General features: G+C 39.7%; 1 protein-coding gene across 3 annotated transcripts in view; it reads right to left on the bottom strand.

Moving 5' to 3' along the window:
* PPP2R2B (protein phosphatase 2 regulatory subunit Bbeta) overlaps window positions 1-14,870 on the bottom strand; it is a 477,139-nt gene that overhangs the window by 282,583 nt on the left and 179,686 nt on the right. Inside the window, exon 1 of one of the 3 annotated variants that reach the window (XM_003756703.4) lies at window positions 4,504-5,645. The exons of the other annotated variants lie outside the window; for them this stretch is intronic. Within the exon in view, the coding sequence (XP_003756751.1) occupies window positions 4,504-4,573 (70 nt within the window). The 5' untranslated portion in view covers window positions 4,574-5,645. Of the gene's footprint in view, window positions 1-4,503; window positions 5,646-14,870 lie in introns of those variants that run through there. 3 annotated transcript variants of the gene reach the window in all.

A 14,870-nucleotide genomic window follows, 5' to 3' on the forward strand; every position in this document is an offset into this window, starting at 1 on the left:
GGCTTTAAATAGAATACTGCAGTGTGGAATGATCAGAGCTGAGGGCAGAGCTTCATAGGTTCTCAGAACTTGGAAGAACCTAAGAGATCATCCAGGCCAGAGATAACAGCAAATGAGAATTTCTAAAAATTGTCAGAGATCTGAGCAGTTGGGAAGAGAGGAAAACAGTGAAGGAAGCCCCAAGGAGAGGCACAAAGAGATGGAAAGCCTCAGACTTGGAGCAAACAGATCTACCCATTTAATAACTAAAGGGAAGTGTTTATTCCTCCTCCCACTGGCTGTGTTAAACTAAAAAATTCACTATGATGGGCCAATGGGAAAATAATATAGAGTATTCTATTTTAAGGTCATTATGCTTTTTTTAAAAATCTGAATTCCATTTTATCTTTCATCACTTTTTTCTCGTATGTCTCATTGCAAAGTAGGATCAGTTATGAAGTCAATATAGATCCAATCCAACAAATATTTGTTAAGCAGCATCTGGGACACTTAATTCATGCAGTAGATAGAGGATCTGTTTCTAGAGTCAGGAGGACCTCAGTTCAAATCCAGCTTTAGATACTTACTAGCTATGTGATCCTGGACAAGTCACAACTCTATCTCAGTTCTTAGACTAAAAATGAACTGGAGAACGAAATGGCAAACCATGCTAGTAAAGATGGACACAATAGCAAAAGTGCAAAACACTAGTACTGAGGTTTCAAACACCAAACAAACATCAGGAGCAGCAACAACAAAAGCCCAATATCTGTCCTCAAGAATTCGCAGTTTTCCATTAGGGCAATGCAACACTTCCAGAGAAAGGCAAGTAAAAGATAATTTAAGGAGGAACGAAATAATAAGAGCCAACATATTAGCCAAGGTGGCATTTTAGTTGAGTTTTGAAAGAAGCTAAGGATTCTCTGGGGTAGAGATGAAGAGGGAGTGCATTCCAGGCAAGGAAAACTGCTTATTCAAAGAACAGAAGGCAAGATAGTATGCCAAGGTTAGGGAACAATAAGGAAGTCTGCATGACTGGAACACTGTGTGAAATGTGGGGTGGAGCATGTGAACTAAGCCTGGCAAGATTATGTCAAGAGAAGATTTTGCACTTCATCCTAAAGACAATGGGGATTTATTGAAGCTTATGCCAAAAGATCTTTAGCAGCTGTGTGGAAAAGGAATAAATTGGAAGTTGGGAAAGAAAAGGCAATTGCAATGGTCCAGGTAAGTGGTATTGAGAACCTGATAGTTTACTCTCAGTTGTAGGCAAGTGGGTCTAACTATATGAGTCATCTGGGAGAGAAGATGTGGTGGCGGATAAAGCTTGATAACTGATGGAGAGGAGAGAAGAGGAGACAAGAATTAAGAATGACTGAAGTTGCAGACCTGGGTGAGTGAAGGATGGTGGTACCTTCAATAGAAAAGAGTATATGGGGAGGGAAGGGAGCAGGAAAGAAAGGACAGCATGTCCTCCTAATAGAGAGAGAACAGGCCTCAAAATCAAAAAAACTTGGAACCTGGGTACAATTTTGGCCTCTGATACTTAGCTCTCACCTAGAGTTACCCACATAGTGAAATCACAGGTGTATGTACATACACACATACACATATCATCATCATCATCATCAACAGCAGCAACAACAACAACAACAAAAGTCCAATACACACAGAGAAAGAAAAAGGGGGAAGGAAGGGAGAGAAAGGAAAAAAGAGGAAGGGAAAGAGAGGGAGGGAGAGAGAAAGAGAGGGGCAGGGAAGGAGGAAGGAAGGAAGAGAGATGCAGGGAGGGAGGAGAAGAGAGGGAGTGAGAGAGGAAGGAAGAGAGGGAAGGAAGGAGGAAGGAAGAAGAAGAAAGGGAGGAAAGAAGAGGGGGAGGGAGAGAAGGAGGAAGGAAGAGAGAGTGAGGGAAAGGAGGAAGGAAGAGAGAGGGAAGGAGAGAGAGTAGGAAAGGAGGGAGAGGGAAAAGGGAGGAATAGAGGAATGAAGAGAGAAGAAGAGAAGGGAGGGAGGGAGAAGGAGAGAGAGGTTCCAAAATAATTTTTAAAACACTATTATAAATAGTATTGTAATTCTTTGTTACAAAGTTATTCTATTGAAGAAGAAAAAAAAAGATGCAAGCAATTTCCTCCTCTTGTGGCTGCTATAGGAATCTGAAACTTGCTTCAGGATTGAAAATGTTTCAATAAAAGAAAATCATAAAGGCATATAAACGTTCTGGGATTGGGAAGCAATAAGAAAAGTCATTTTTTGGATCATTCATTCAACAAATATTTAATGCATACCTACTTTTTGCAAAGGGTTCAAAATTCCATGCCATGTAGGAAAGTTTCTACTACTACTTTACTCATTATTAGAGGTTGCAACTTGTGGGGTAAGTGATGAGCAGCAGAATAAAAGGAAGTACTATTTAATGTTTGTTGCTTTATTATCATAAATATCAATGAGTTTTCTAGTAAGCTTCCAGACATACAGATACTTTCTTTACTCTTAGAACATAACCAAATAGTGCTAAACAAACTAAACCTAAAGCTAAATTAATGACAAAAGCCCTGTAGTTGGGAGATAATAATCTGCTACCCAGTGTAAAAAGAAACTCCATAGTACTTTTTATAGAAAGAAGCTTCAAAAATATTATTTTACCCTGTAGACACAATGTTATTTTCTGCTTTAGGCTCCTATAGAGCAGAAATCAAATGATCTTAATATTTGTTGTAACAATTTTTATACTATATTATATTTATAGATCCTCAGAAGAAGAACTCTAGCATTATTATCTCCATTTTTATAGATGAGAAAACTAAGTAAGAGAGCTCTAGAGACCCTTGCAATCAGTAAGTGGTAGAGCTATCTTGAACCCAATTTTTCTAGCTCTTTCCATTAAACTAGACTATCAACATGGAAGATTTTCTTTAAAAAAAAAAAAAAAAGGAAAAACATTGAGCCCACTGACAGATTAAAATTTGTATTGATATTTTCATTATCAACTTCTCTTCTTGTCCTTCCCACTCTATTTTATCTTACTCAGATCTGTAAAAAAATATCTTTTTTTACCTTCTTAACAGGAGTCTTTAAACTTTATAGATCTCTCTGTCTGTCTGTCTGTCTCTTTGTCTCTCTCTTTGTTTGTCTGTCTCTCTCGGTGTGTTTCTATCTGTGTGTGTGTATGTCTCTCTGTGTGTCTCTGTATGTCTCTCTGTCTTTGTCTCTGTGTCTCTGTGTGTGTGTGTAACTCTCTTTGTCTCTCTTTGTCTCCCTCTGTCTCTATGTCTGTGTGTATTTGTTTTGTCCAATTTCTTCATTTTACAGATGATAAGGGAGGAAAAGGCCACAGAGACTAAGTGGCTTACTTAAAATCACGTGGCTACTAAGTGACAAAGCTATCCCAAGAACCCATGTTTCCTGACTCCAAGTTTAATATTCTCTCCACTTTAGCAAGGATCAGATTCAAGGTTTACTGAGTCCCAGTCGATCTGTGCTCTAGAATGCTGAGTGTTTGAAGTGAGGCATGCAGCAATGAGAAAAGGAAAGATGATGGTGGCTTCTGCTCCCTAGTTATTTATATTCAGCACCTCTAGGTTTTATAGGACATGGGAATGAAAATGAAAAACAGCAATGGAAAAGTTTGGGTATTTAAGAAAACCTCCACACACCAAAGAATACTGAAAATCCACCTGCTGGCTGTGCCTGCCTGCTTAAGGATTTAGGTTAATCCAAGAGCAAGCTGAGTGAGGAAGCAAAGACAATTTCTCCTCCTGGCAAAGCTGGGCTGCTGAGCACACTTCCTTCCTGCTGGTTGTTGATTCAGCAGAAACTGCCGCTGCAGAATTCATATTCATAATTTTTAAGGCCAGCTGATTGTCTTCCTTGCCCCACGTGTCAAATGGCTAGGACTCACCACCTACATCTATGTCCCCCATGCCCCACACACTCTATTCTTTTCACAGCCCTTGTTTGCCAAGGGCCTTTGCGTGACTGATTGCCAACCCAGGTATCCACCGGTCTGAGAGATAAATGGGCAGGAAATGAAACCCTGCCCTCCACAGAATCGCTAAGGCATGCACCATCATTCTGCTGCCTTTCAGAGCTTCTCACCTACCCACACCTCCTCAATTCAACCTCCAAAGCCTAGTCACCCTAAGTGGGGTGGCAATTTGGTTCCCTGGGGTCATTTTCGAGCTGGGAAATGACCCTTGAGATCCAGCCCCCTCTCTTTGGGCCTTTAACTCAGCAGCACTCCGGGTCCACCTGCTGCTCCAAACCGGAGCTCCCCAAGCAGGCCCTGGATGGCCAGAGCAGCATTAACATCGCTGACATAGCAGGGGACTCTGCAGGCGGAGCCCACCGTCTCCCACACTCCCTTCTCCAACCCAACCCCGAGCTGCCGGGCAATGAGCTCTCCTCCCACAATGCTCCATACCCTCCTCTTTCCTGCACCACCAACTCTGCTTTCCAGAATGTCTGCACCCCTCAAGTTCCTCTTGGCGGAGGCCCCAGGGGGTGAAATGCAGCGGGTGACATTACCTTCGGTCGCATAGCTGTGATCGCGCAGGAAACTGTTGTTGATTTTGCGGGTATCAATGTCCTCCTCCATTGACAGCAGGGTTACTTGTGTGGAAACTAAAAGCCAGCAGACAAGTATCCATGATCTCTCCCCGCCACCAGCCTCAGAGGAGAGGGGGACAGGGTCGCAGCATGGAGCACCGCATAGTCCTTCCCTGAGAGCAGGAGGAAGATTAGGAGGAGAAGCAAGGGAAGCGGAGGAGAGAAAAAATCGAGATGTCACCTCCTACACCCGTGGTTTTCCAGGGCTGCTGCGGCTAGTACCGCCACCACTTCCTAGGGATTCAATTGCCAGAGATGCTGCAACAGCCACTACGGTCCCAGTGCAAGAAGGATGTGCTGAGCCCAGCAGGGTTTGGTCCAGCCCAGGAAGGAGATGCTCAGAGTAAGCAGGAGCTCCCGCGCTGGGGAGACAGATGCCCAACAGGTCCCCCCTCGCAGGCAGCCACTCCAAAGACGGTACTCTCCGCCTTCGGAAAGCGTCCAGGGACAAAATGGTGTCTTTCTGGATCGGGACTCCCTCCGGTGGAGAGGTGGTCTGGGAGGACGGAAGCTTGCCTCGCCACGCCACGCCACGCCACGCCACGCAGAGAGAGGGTCTAGATCTCCGCTTCGGGTGGATGGCTCTCCCTGGGCGGTGTTAGAGAAACCAGCTGGGGACTGGGAACCGGGCTGGCCACTGCGGCCGGGCTGGCGTGCGGGCGGGTGCACACACTCACACCCACACGCGTGCGCTCACAGCTGCTGCCGCCGCTGCTGCTGCTGCTGCTACTGCCGCCGCCACCTCCTCTGCTTTCTGCTGGAGCAGCTCCCGTCTCCTCAGCTGCTGCAGGAGGCGGCTGCCGGGGCGCTGTACCGGAGGCTGGTGCATTAAGAGCCCAGGCTCCACCCCTACAGCTTGCCTCTGTCCAACCGCGTCAGCAGCCCCGGGCAACTCTTCCCGCAGTGGTGATGGCAGCTCCTTCCTGCTGCAGTGGAGCTGAGCAAGGCTACACACGTTCCCACACACCGCCAACACCTGGCAAAGCGGCAGCACCCGGCTCTCCAGGTTCCCCAGAGCAGCAGCGGGCTTTGCCAACACTGTTCTCTCCCCAAAGCTCCCTCTGAGTCTAGGCAACCGAGGGTACTGATTTGATGCATGTCTGAGGGAACACACCCCTGTATCGCAGGATTCCCTAGGGGCCATATGAAAGGCTCCAACCTCCAGGACTGGAGACTTTGGAGAGTGAGATTAGGAAGGGGGAGAAAGAGAAGAGAAGATCGGTGGGGAGCCTACATCCTGGTTCTTCTTTGCAGCCTGTTTCTAGTCCACCGTTGGTGCAGTTGAGGCTTTTTTCCCTAAATTTGTCTGAGGGAGAAGGGGAAGGTAAGGAAGGAGAGAAAGGTAGCCCACCTAGTCAAGGAAAGCCTCAGAACTGTGGTCAGAGCTTGGAGAGGATTATTAGCAAGTGTGGTACCTGCCTTCTTATCAGAGGCAAAGAATATATAATTCCAAAGGAATCACACTCCCAAGTGCAGAAAGGCACAGTCTCTCTGAGTCTTTTGGAGCAGATGGAAGTATTGTACAGTGAACTGTGAATCTGAGGAGAAAACGTCAGTAGACCCAGTCCCTGGAATTTTCTCTAACCTGGAAAATTGTTTCAGCTTTTTACTTGCTTGGCCTTAATACATACAGCCTTCCAAGAATCATTTGAATTTCCTCTAGGCAGGGAACGCCCTTTGAAGTGCACGGAAGTTGTACACCCAGTGAGATGCATTGCAATCCAGTGGGGATTCTGAGCGGCTCAATTAAAAAGACAGCCTGCTATTCCTGATGTCTTTCTTAGACCCTTCAGACTGCCTTCTTTGATTGGGAAGAAAACATTTATGGCATTTTCTCCATTTTCCTTTTGCAAATCAACCATGCATTTGAAACAAACTGTGATAATTACCTCCATCATATAGTTTTGCCCAGATATAAGGAATAAATATCATCTGAAAACAATGTGGGGGAAAACAGTTTCACTTGTCTCTTTCTGTTTCAGGTATTCATTTCAGTGGGTGTCACCACAGGGAGAGACATCAGCAAATGTCTTGCTCAGTTAAGCTCCACAAGTTTAGCTAAATGAGCCCTAGGAGACCTGTCAGTTAATTATATACATACAATGCATCAGCTAACACAATTTAGAAAGTATTTGAAGTTCGAAAAAATGGGGAAAACAAGTTCTGAACTGAGTTGGGAATTGCTACTAGATTTTAATGAAGAATAAATATTCCTAACAGATGGGAACTTATGCATTTTGATTCCCCCAGAAAAAAAAAAAAGAAAAAAACATGTACATAGCCTCAAGCAGAAATCTAGCTTGGTATGTGAAAAACTCAGTGTCTTCTTTGGAAGAAGAGTTTGGAAATGTGCCCTCAAATGACTTAGGAAGGGAAAGATCAGCTTCCCTTTGATTTTGTTTTATCTGCATGTGATGGAAAACTCCAGATGATTGGAATGCTACTTAAAAATCCATTTATGAAATGTCTGGTTTTTTACTTTGTTTGTTTTACTAGGTCTGTGATTTCATCCATGTGTTTGGTATGGGACTTCCCTTACCAATATAGAACTATGCCTTTTCTTTAATTTGTTCTTGTTCAGCTGTGCCCAAAGAGTTGGGCACAACTCTTTGTGACCTCATTTGGGGTTTTCTTAGTAAAAAATACTGGAATGGTTTGCTCTTTCCTTCACCAGGTCATTTTATATGAGAAAACTGTGACAAAAAGGGTTAAATGACTTGCCTGGGCACTAGGCAAGTCTTTCAGATTCTAGGACTAACTCTTTATTCAAAGATAAGCTGCACAAAGAAGTGACTTAAACCAAATGGGATATTAAAGTTGTCTTGGCAGCATAGTCTATTTATTGGGAAAGCACTGGATTTAGACTTTAGGCCTGAGTGTGAAAACCTTGCTGAAGTTTTTGTTAATGGTGTGACCCTGTAGAAGTCACTTAACCTCACATATATATTCAACAAATTGGAAACCAAGGAGAGCAGCTACAATTTAGAAAGGAGAATAAAACTCATGGACAGTCATTGGGAACAAAAATAACAAACCAACAATTAAAAAGAAAGGGTCCTATACAAACATACAAAGTATGGGAAACATGCAAGATCCTTGCACAAGTAGTTAAAATTGACCTCATGGGTAGCACTGAGATTTGATAAGACCAGAGTATGATTGAACAAAGGTTCTGGAAGCTTATACCTAACTTAAAAGGGAAAATGGATATCTTTAGGAGATATAGTCATGTGGGAAAAAAATCTAGAAACTAAAGCAGAATGCATAATGAAAAAGCATTTTGGTGAAGATAAAAGGATACAGAAGAAAAAAATACTATCTCTAGAATATATTACAAACCTCATACAGGGAAAGGAAATAGATGAACAGTTTGTGAAAGAGATCATGAGCCTGGAATAATGTCATGTAATGATGGAGGTTTCAATTGTCTAGATATGTGCTGTAGTTCTGTCAGATGGAGAGCAGCTAGTAATTTGCTTTAATTGATAATTTTGTTCTTTAAAATGTAAAGGAATCAATTTGGGGAATGAATGAAAGAACATTTATTAAACCCTTCCTGTTTACTATGTGCCAAATACTGGGATAAGCCATGAGGACATTTAAAACAACAAAAACAAAAGAATCCCTGCTTGCCAGAGTCTTACATTCTAATATTGAATTGGGATGGACCATGGATAGAGGTAAAGAAGGTATCTTTTCTGGCAAAGGAACTGTCCAGAAGATGGGAGAAGGGACAGAAATGAATATTTTGGATCAGATTCTTACTCACACAGAGGAGCTACTTTCTAGAAGTAGTGTTGCAAGTACAGAAGTTACCAAGAATCTCTGATAAAAGATAGAGAATCTAGTTTATAGAATGATATTCATCCTTTGTTAGGGATCCAAAGATTTCAATGTTTAGAAAAATTCCATCAATTAAAATTCTACAGGGAAAATCAACCCGAGAATGGGAAGTTCTTAAGGATGAAATTCTAAAGACAAGAAAAGAAATAGTTTTTAATAAAGAAAAGGGGAGAATTGTCTAAAGAGACCAATGTAGCTGCACACACATGAACATGCACACATATATACATTGAGATGGAAACAAAAATAGGTTCCTTTCTCAGATATGCTATAATCAAAGATGCCCTTGATACTTCTATATCTGGACTTTAAGCTGGAAAAGACTTGGATCTGAGTTTCAGCTAAGACACCTACTAGTTTTGTGACACTGAGAAAATCAATCTTTCGATGTCTCTGGTACCTTATCTGCGACATGAAAATAGTAAATTAATCCTACCTTACAGAGTTTTTATGAGGATGAAATGAGGATGTAAAGTATTTTGCAAACCTTAAAAGTGCTAAAAATTCCAGTTATCATTAATATTATTATTAAATTATTCTCATAAAAATTTTTCAGAGATGAAAAAGTAGACATGTGGACTGATAACTATTAACATTGTATTATCATTTAAAAAATAGTAACAAAAATATTTCTAAAGTATTTGGTATCATTCTTTCAGATATTTTATGAATGCATCCCTCAACACTATAAAAATTTGTTACTTCCAGCACAAAACTCTTCTGTGTATACTTGGTTAAGCCCCAGTGCTCTTCCTGTCTCATAGAGCTTCCTAAATAAAATCCATAATCACTTAATGAGATTGACTTTATCCACAAAGAAAAAAAAAGTCAGATGGATAAAGTCTTCCAGTTGTCCAAACAATGATATGCAGTTGATTGGACAGTCCCAGAGCTCATTTTTCAGTAAAGCTATCTTGGGTTTAGAGCTGAATGGGAAAAAAAGGACAGACTGGATTGCATTTTTTTTTAAATGGCACAATGCTTTTAATGATCCCAAGTTTCTCCCTGAAACAAGCATCCATCTTTAAAAGACTGGTATTCTCCTACTGCTACAGTAAGTTAGTCTGAAGAAATAAGAGATAAAGAGTCTGAGGAATTGAAACTGTACATATAATCAGCAGTAGAGAGTGGCATGGTGATAGAAATAGTCTGGTGGGCATGACCAATGAAATTTGCACACCAGAAGAAGTAATAAAGATTAACAAAGTCATGTGTGATCAAAAAAGGAGATGGACCTGTAATATTATGAGAATGAGGAATAATATTTTCTGTGGTTCTTTGTTATCCATATAATGCCAAGAGGTCCAAGAGAAAAGTTCTATCCCAGTGTCTGATTCCTGGTGGAGATTTTCTGGGAGGACTTGGGACTAGAGTCACAGAGAATAAGAAGATGTAGTCTGGATGTGACCTGCAGAATTGTAGGGTTACATTAGTGATCTCACAATGGAGTAGTGAAGGAATTAAGTAGTTGTATGCTGGCAAATGTTTAACAAGACACAATCCTTTTAAGTTTATTTGGCATTATTAACATCACTTTCTTAAATTCAGACAATCAATAAAACAAATCAATTCTGATTTGTAGTTTTTATCAATTTCCAAGATATAAACATTTATAATGAAAATGTAACAATCAAGATAGCTCCAGCATACCTCTGACATTAAGCAAGAGAGTTGAAACCCAAGATAAATAGGGATATATAGTAAGAGCAAAATTGAGCCTTAGGGGTTCTAATCCCCAAGTTATTGAAAGAACAACTCAAAATGATTGCTGAGTCTCTGGCAGTGATTTTGGAATAATTGTGGAAAATGGGAGAGGTGCCAGAGTACTAGGAAAGGAAAAATTTTATCCGGATTTTCAAAAAAAGGAACAAAGAATTTTTAGCTAAATTCCAATAATATTGACTTCAATTCCTGGCAAAAAATTTAGAAGTTATTAGAGGGATGTTTACTGAACTTCTAGAAAATAATCATAAAGGATCAGTACAATTTCATTGAGAATAGGCCACCAGAATGACTTAATTTTTATTATTAAAAATGTTTTTAGATTGGTGGAAGCAGAGAAAATGATAGATATAGTTTACCTAGCAAAGATGAAGATATGTGAGGGAGGCAATATAGTATGGTAAGTGTGTTCAAAAATAGTTGGATATTTAGACTCAGACATAGTTAAAGAAAATGAGTAGAATTTCATTTTTAAGCACAATATTACCTATAAAAAAGAAGTATCATGGTGTAGTAGATTGGGAATGAGGTGGAATAGCTTCACATTCCACTGAAGATACTGCCTGTATAACCTAACTTAACTTACATATAGCTAAGTTTTTTAATATATAAAATGGCTTCTAGATTTGATCTATGAATCAGATGACCTCTTGAGAAACTACTTAAATTTATGATTCTCATTCTAATTTCTATATTCCACAAAATGCAACATGGAACAGGCAACATAAAAATTACCCACATTTAAGCTCCATGTCTGCCATAAGTTTCACAGGTTATCTGGTTGACATTGTTACCAAGATGATTTATATTTTTGAAGTGGCATAAAAATGATGATAAAAATTCAGAAGCTCATAGATTTAAAACTAGATGGCAATTCCAATAGATTTGTGATGGAAAGAGTCACCTGCATCTAGAAAGAGGACTGCGGGAACTGTATGTGGATCACAACATAGTATTTTCATCTTTTTTGTTGTTTGCTTGCTATTTTTTCCTTTCTCATTTTTTCTTTTTGATCTGATTTTTCTTGTGCAGCATGATAAATGTGGAAATATGTAAAGAAGAATTGCATTTGTTTAACCTATATTAGATTACTTTCTTTCTAAGGGATATGGAGTGAGGGAAAAGGGAGAGGAGAAAAAAATGCAACACAAGGGTTTGCAAGGGTGAATGCTGAAAACTATCTTTGCATGTAGTTTAAAAATAAAAAGCAATTATTAAAAATTTTTAAAAGAAAAAACAACTGGATGGCAACCTATCTCTTTTGGGTAAGGCAACTGAGACCAGATTAAATGATTTGCCTAGAATCATATTAGAGGTCAATATCTGAGGCAAGATTAAAATTCAGGTGTTCCTGACTTCATATCAGCACTCTAGCTCCTATATCATGCTGAAACAAATGTCCAGAAATGTCAAGACTCTGGTCAAGTAGCAAAAGTGAGGTACTCTTCAGTTTTGTATATGAGTTTGTCTTCTTAGAGGGCAGTGAGGTGGAATAGTAGATAGAATTCTGGACCTCGAGTTAGGAAGACCTTGAATTCAAATGTGATCTCAGACACTTTCTAGCTGTGTGACCCTGGCCAAGACACTTAATCCCATTTTCCTTACTTTCCTCACTTGTAAAAACGAGTTGGAAAAGGACCACTCCAGCACCTTTGCCAAGAAAATTCTGAATGGGGTCATGAAGAGCCAGGCATGAATGAAATGACTAAACAGCTACAAGAAAAATTCCACACAAGCTCTGGATGATCTGAGTGTTGTAAATGGTATACATGAAATGAATTATAGAAAGGCATACAATGTATCCTTTAGAGAAGATTTATGGAAGAACATCAGAAGGGATTATACACAATGAGAATTGATAGATGAGTTGTGATTTGTACTGGTAATGGGAACACTTTTTAGGGACTTCTTAAAGCCAAAGAAATAATTTAATATAGGCAATCCATATATGCCAAGTCCTGATACCCATGACTTGGGAGAAATTCCTATACCATACATCACTCTTAATTTTTTTTTTGTACAGCAGCATTTGGGACAACCACCCTTCATTATCCCTGTAATTAGTACCACTTCTTTCCCAGTAGATGCATTCCCACCTCCTAACTTGCTTTATGTTCAAGGAATACTTCTCTTTCCAATATTTCCAATATTACCAGAATTCCCATGTCCACCATGGAATTTTCCCCAGATAGCCCATGTCAATTCTAAGGATCTTTATCCCAACATCCAATCCCACTGATGAATCAGGTCTCCAGGGTATGGCCACATCTGCCCCTCAGGGTTCTTAGGAGTAACCCTGAAAGGGTTAGAGGTGATTCTCTAATGCTATCATCTTGAGCCCACATAAGTTTGAGCTTCTCAAAATCACCAATTGAGAATCAATTTAGAAAGGGAATATTTGCTAACATAGTATAGTAAGAATAGTTGTTACAAAACATCCCTCCAAAAGTCTGTTATATATTCTCCCACATGTACTTCAATTCAGGGAAGAGTAGGCTGAAGCTTAGAAAGCCACATGGCAAAGGGATAACTCATGGCTACTGACTGCTGGAAATACACTTCTCTCATTGTAAGATTCTCAGGAAGTTCTCCTTAAGCATGGTGAATCTGTGTCCCTTAGTTCTGTCCTTGGTTCCTTGTGCAAACATTGCCATCATATTATCTAGGGATACAGGTAGGACAATGAAAGAAATTCTTTGGACCCTCCAATCAAAGTGGGGCATGGAGTGAAGATTCCCATTCTGGTATGGAGATCAGGTATCTCCTTACTTCCTTCCCCAACCAGGAAGTCTCAGGGAGTTTGAAGAATATCACAATCATTCTAATCTTTCAAGTGACTCCATTTGAAAGATTTAAAAATGAATTTATAATGACCCCTGATTTGTGGCCAAATTGCTCAGTTATTTAAAGAGGATTCTAGTTTGAAGGCCTATTTAAACTAAGGTAGAATTCTCTGTGATTTATTGATTGAGACATGCCTTCACCTGGGTAAAATAACAAGGCTAGGAGTCCTTAGAAGATGTCTGGTTTCACTTTCTTCTAGTCTGGTCATGAAATCCCTTTAAGCAGTTCTCCACTTAACACATTTATGAAATGGCACTTTTGTGTTTAAGCTGTATGTACTACCAAAACGAATTATGATCCTCACTTGTCACAACTCTCCTATTCCTTGCCCAGTTATGTCATTGAAAATATGATTCATTAGGTACAAAAGTTTGTAAGATTTAATACCCAGATTAGAAACATAAGGGGGGGCAGAGAAGGGGGAGCCAAGATACAGGAGAAAAAGCTATGACTTGCTTAAGTTCTCCCTCAAACACCTCCAAAAACTTTAAATAATGCTTTAATACAAATCCTAAAGTGGCAGAACACAGAAAAGGATAAGGGGTAAAACAATTTTTTTTCAGGCCAAGACAATTTAGAAGATTAGTAGAAAAGGTCTGTTGTGCTAGGGTTAAGGTTGAGCACAGTTCAGCTCAGACCATGCCCCAGCACACCAATAGTAGGTCTTGGAGGTGATTGAATCAGTGACTAGTGGCAGTTTCAGACTTCTCAGCTCATAACAGCAAAGGAGTCAAGCCAGTTGGTCAGAAATAAAAATCAGGGGTCCCTTTGCTGGCACTGGGGACAAGACTCTATTGCATTGCCCATAGTTGGATCTGGGTCTCAGTATCAGGATGCAGAAGACCACTGGCAGACCAAAACTTGCAGTTGCAAGGAACTAAAACACTGGTCACAGCTTCAAGGCAGAAAAAAGTATTTGTGGTTGCTTACAGACTAAGGCACAGGCCGGGAGAGTAGTAAGCACACTTCTCCCTAGATCAAACTACTTTGGAATAACTGAAAACTTACAGGTCTCCAAAATTATCTCTGAAAACAACTATGCCAAAATACCTGACGTTTGGGAGAATGCCACCTCTGCTCCAGAAGCAGAATCCACACTTTAGCATGGAGTTAAAAATCAAGAAACACACTGAAAGAATGTGCAAACAACAGAAAAAGATCCTTATTATAGAAAGTTACATTGGTGACAGGAAAAATCAAATTATAAACTCAGAAGAAGACAATGAGTCAGAACTTCTATATCTAAAAACTCAAAAAAAGTGAATTCATCTCAAGCCATAGAAGAGCTTAAAAAGGATTTTAAAAATAAAGTAAGAAAGGTAGAGGAAAAATTGGAGAGATAAATGAAAGTGAAACAAGAAAATTGTGAAAAAGGTGTCAATAGCTTGGTAAAGAAGGCACAAAAAATACTGAAGAAAATGACATCTTAAAAAATAGAATAAGCCAAATGGTAAAAGAGACACAAAAATCCAGTAAAGGAAAGGATGCATTGAAAAGCATAATTGGTCAAGTGGAAAAAAGGTATAAAAAAGTTAACTGAAGAAAATAATTTCTTAAAAAGTAGAATTGGCCAAATGGAAAAGGGTGTACAATGACTTATTGAAGAAAATTCTCCCTTAAAAAGTAGATTTGGGCAAGTGGAAGATAACAACTTTTGAGACATCAAGAAACAATAAAACAAAACCAAAATAAAGAAAACAATGTAAAATATCTCATTGGAAAAAACAACTGACCTGGAAAATAGATGGAGAGATAATTTAAGAATTATTGGACTACTTAAAAACCAAGATTAAAAAAAGAGCTTTGATACCAATTTTCAAGAAATTAACAAGGAGAACTGCCCTGACATTCTATAAGTAGAGGATAAAATAGAAATT

Source organism: Sarcophilus harrisii, chromosome 2 (genome assembly GCF_902635505.1).
Source record: "Sarcophilus harrisii chromosome 2, mSarHar1.11, whole genome shotgun sequence".
Classification (NCBI taxonomy): Eukaryota; Metazoa; Chordata; class Mammalia; order Dasyuromorphia; family Dasyuridae; genus Sarcophilus; species Sarcophilus harrisii.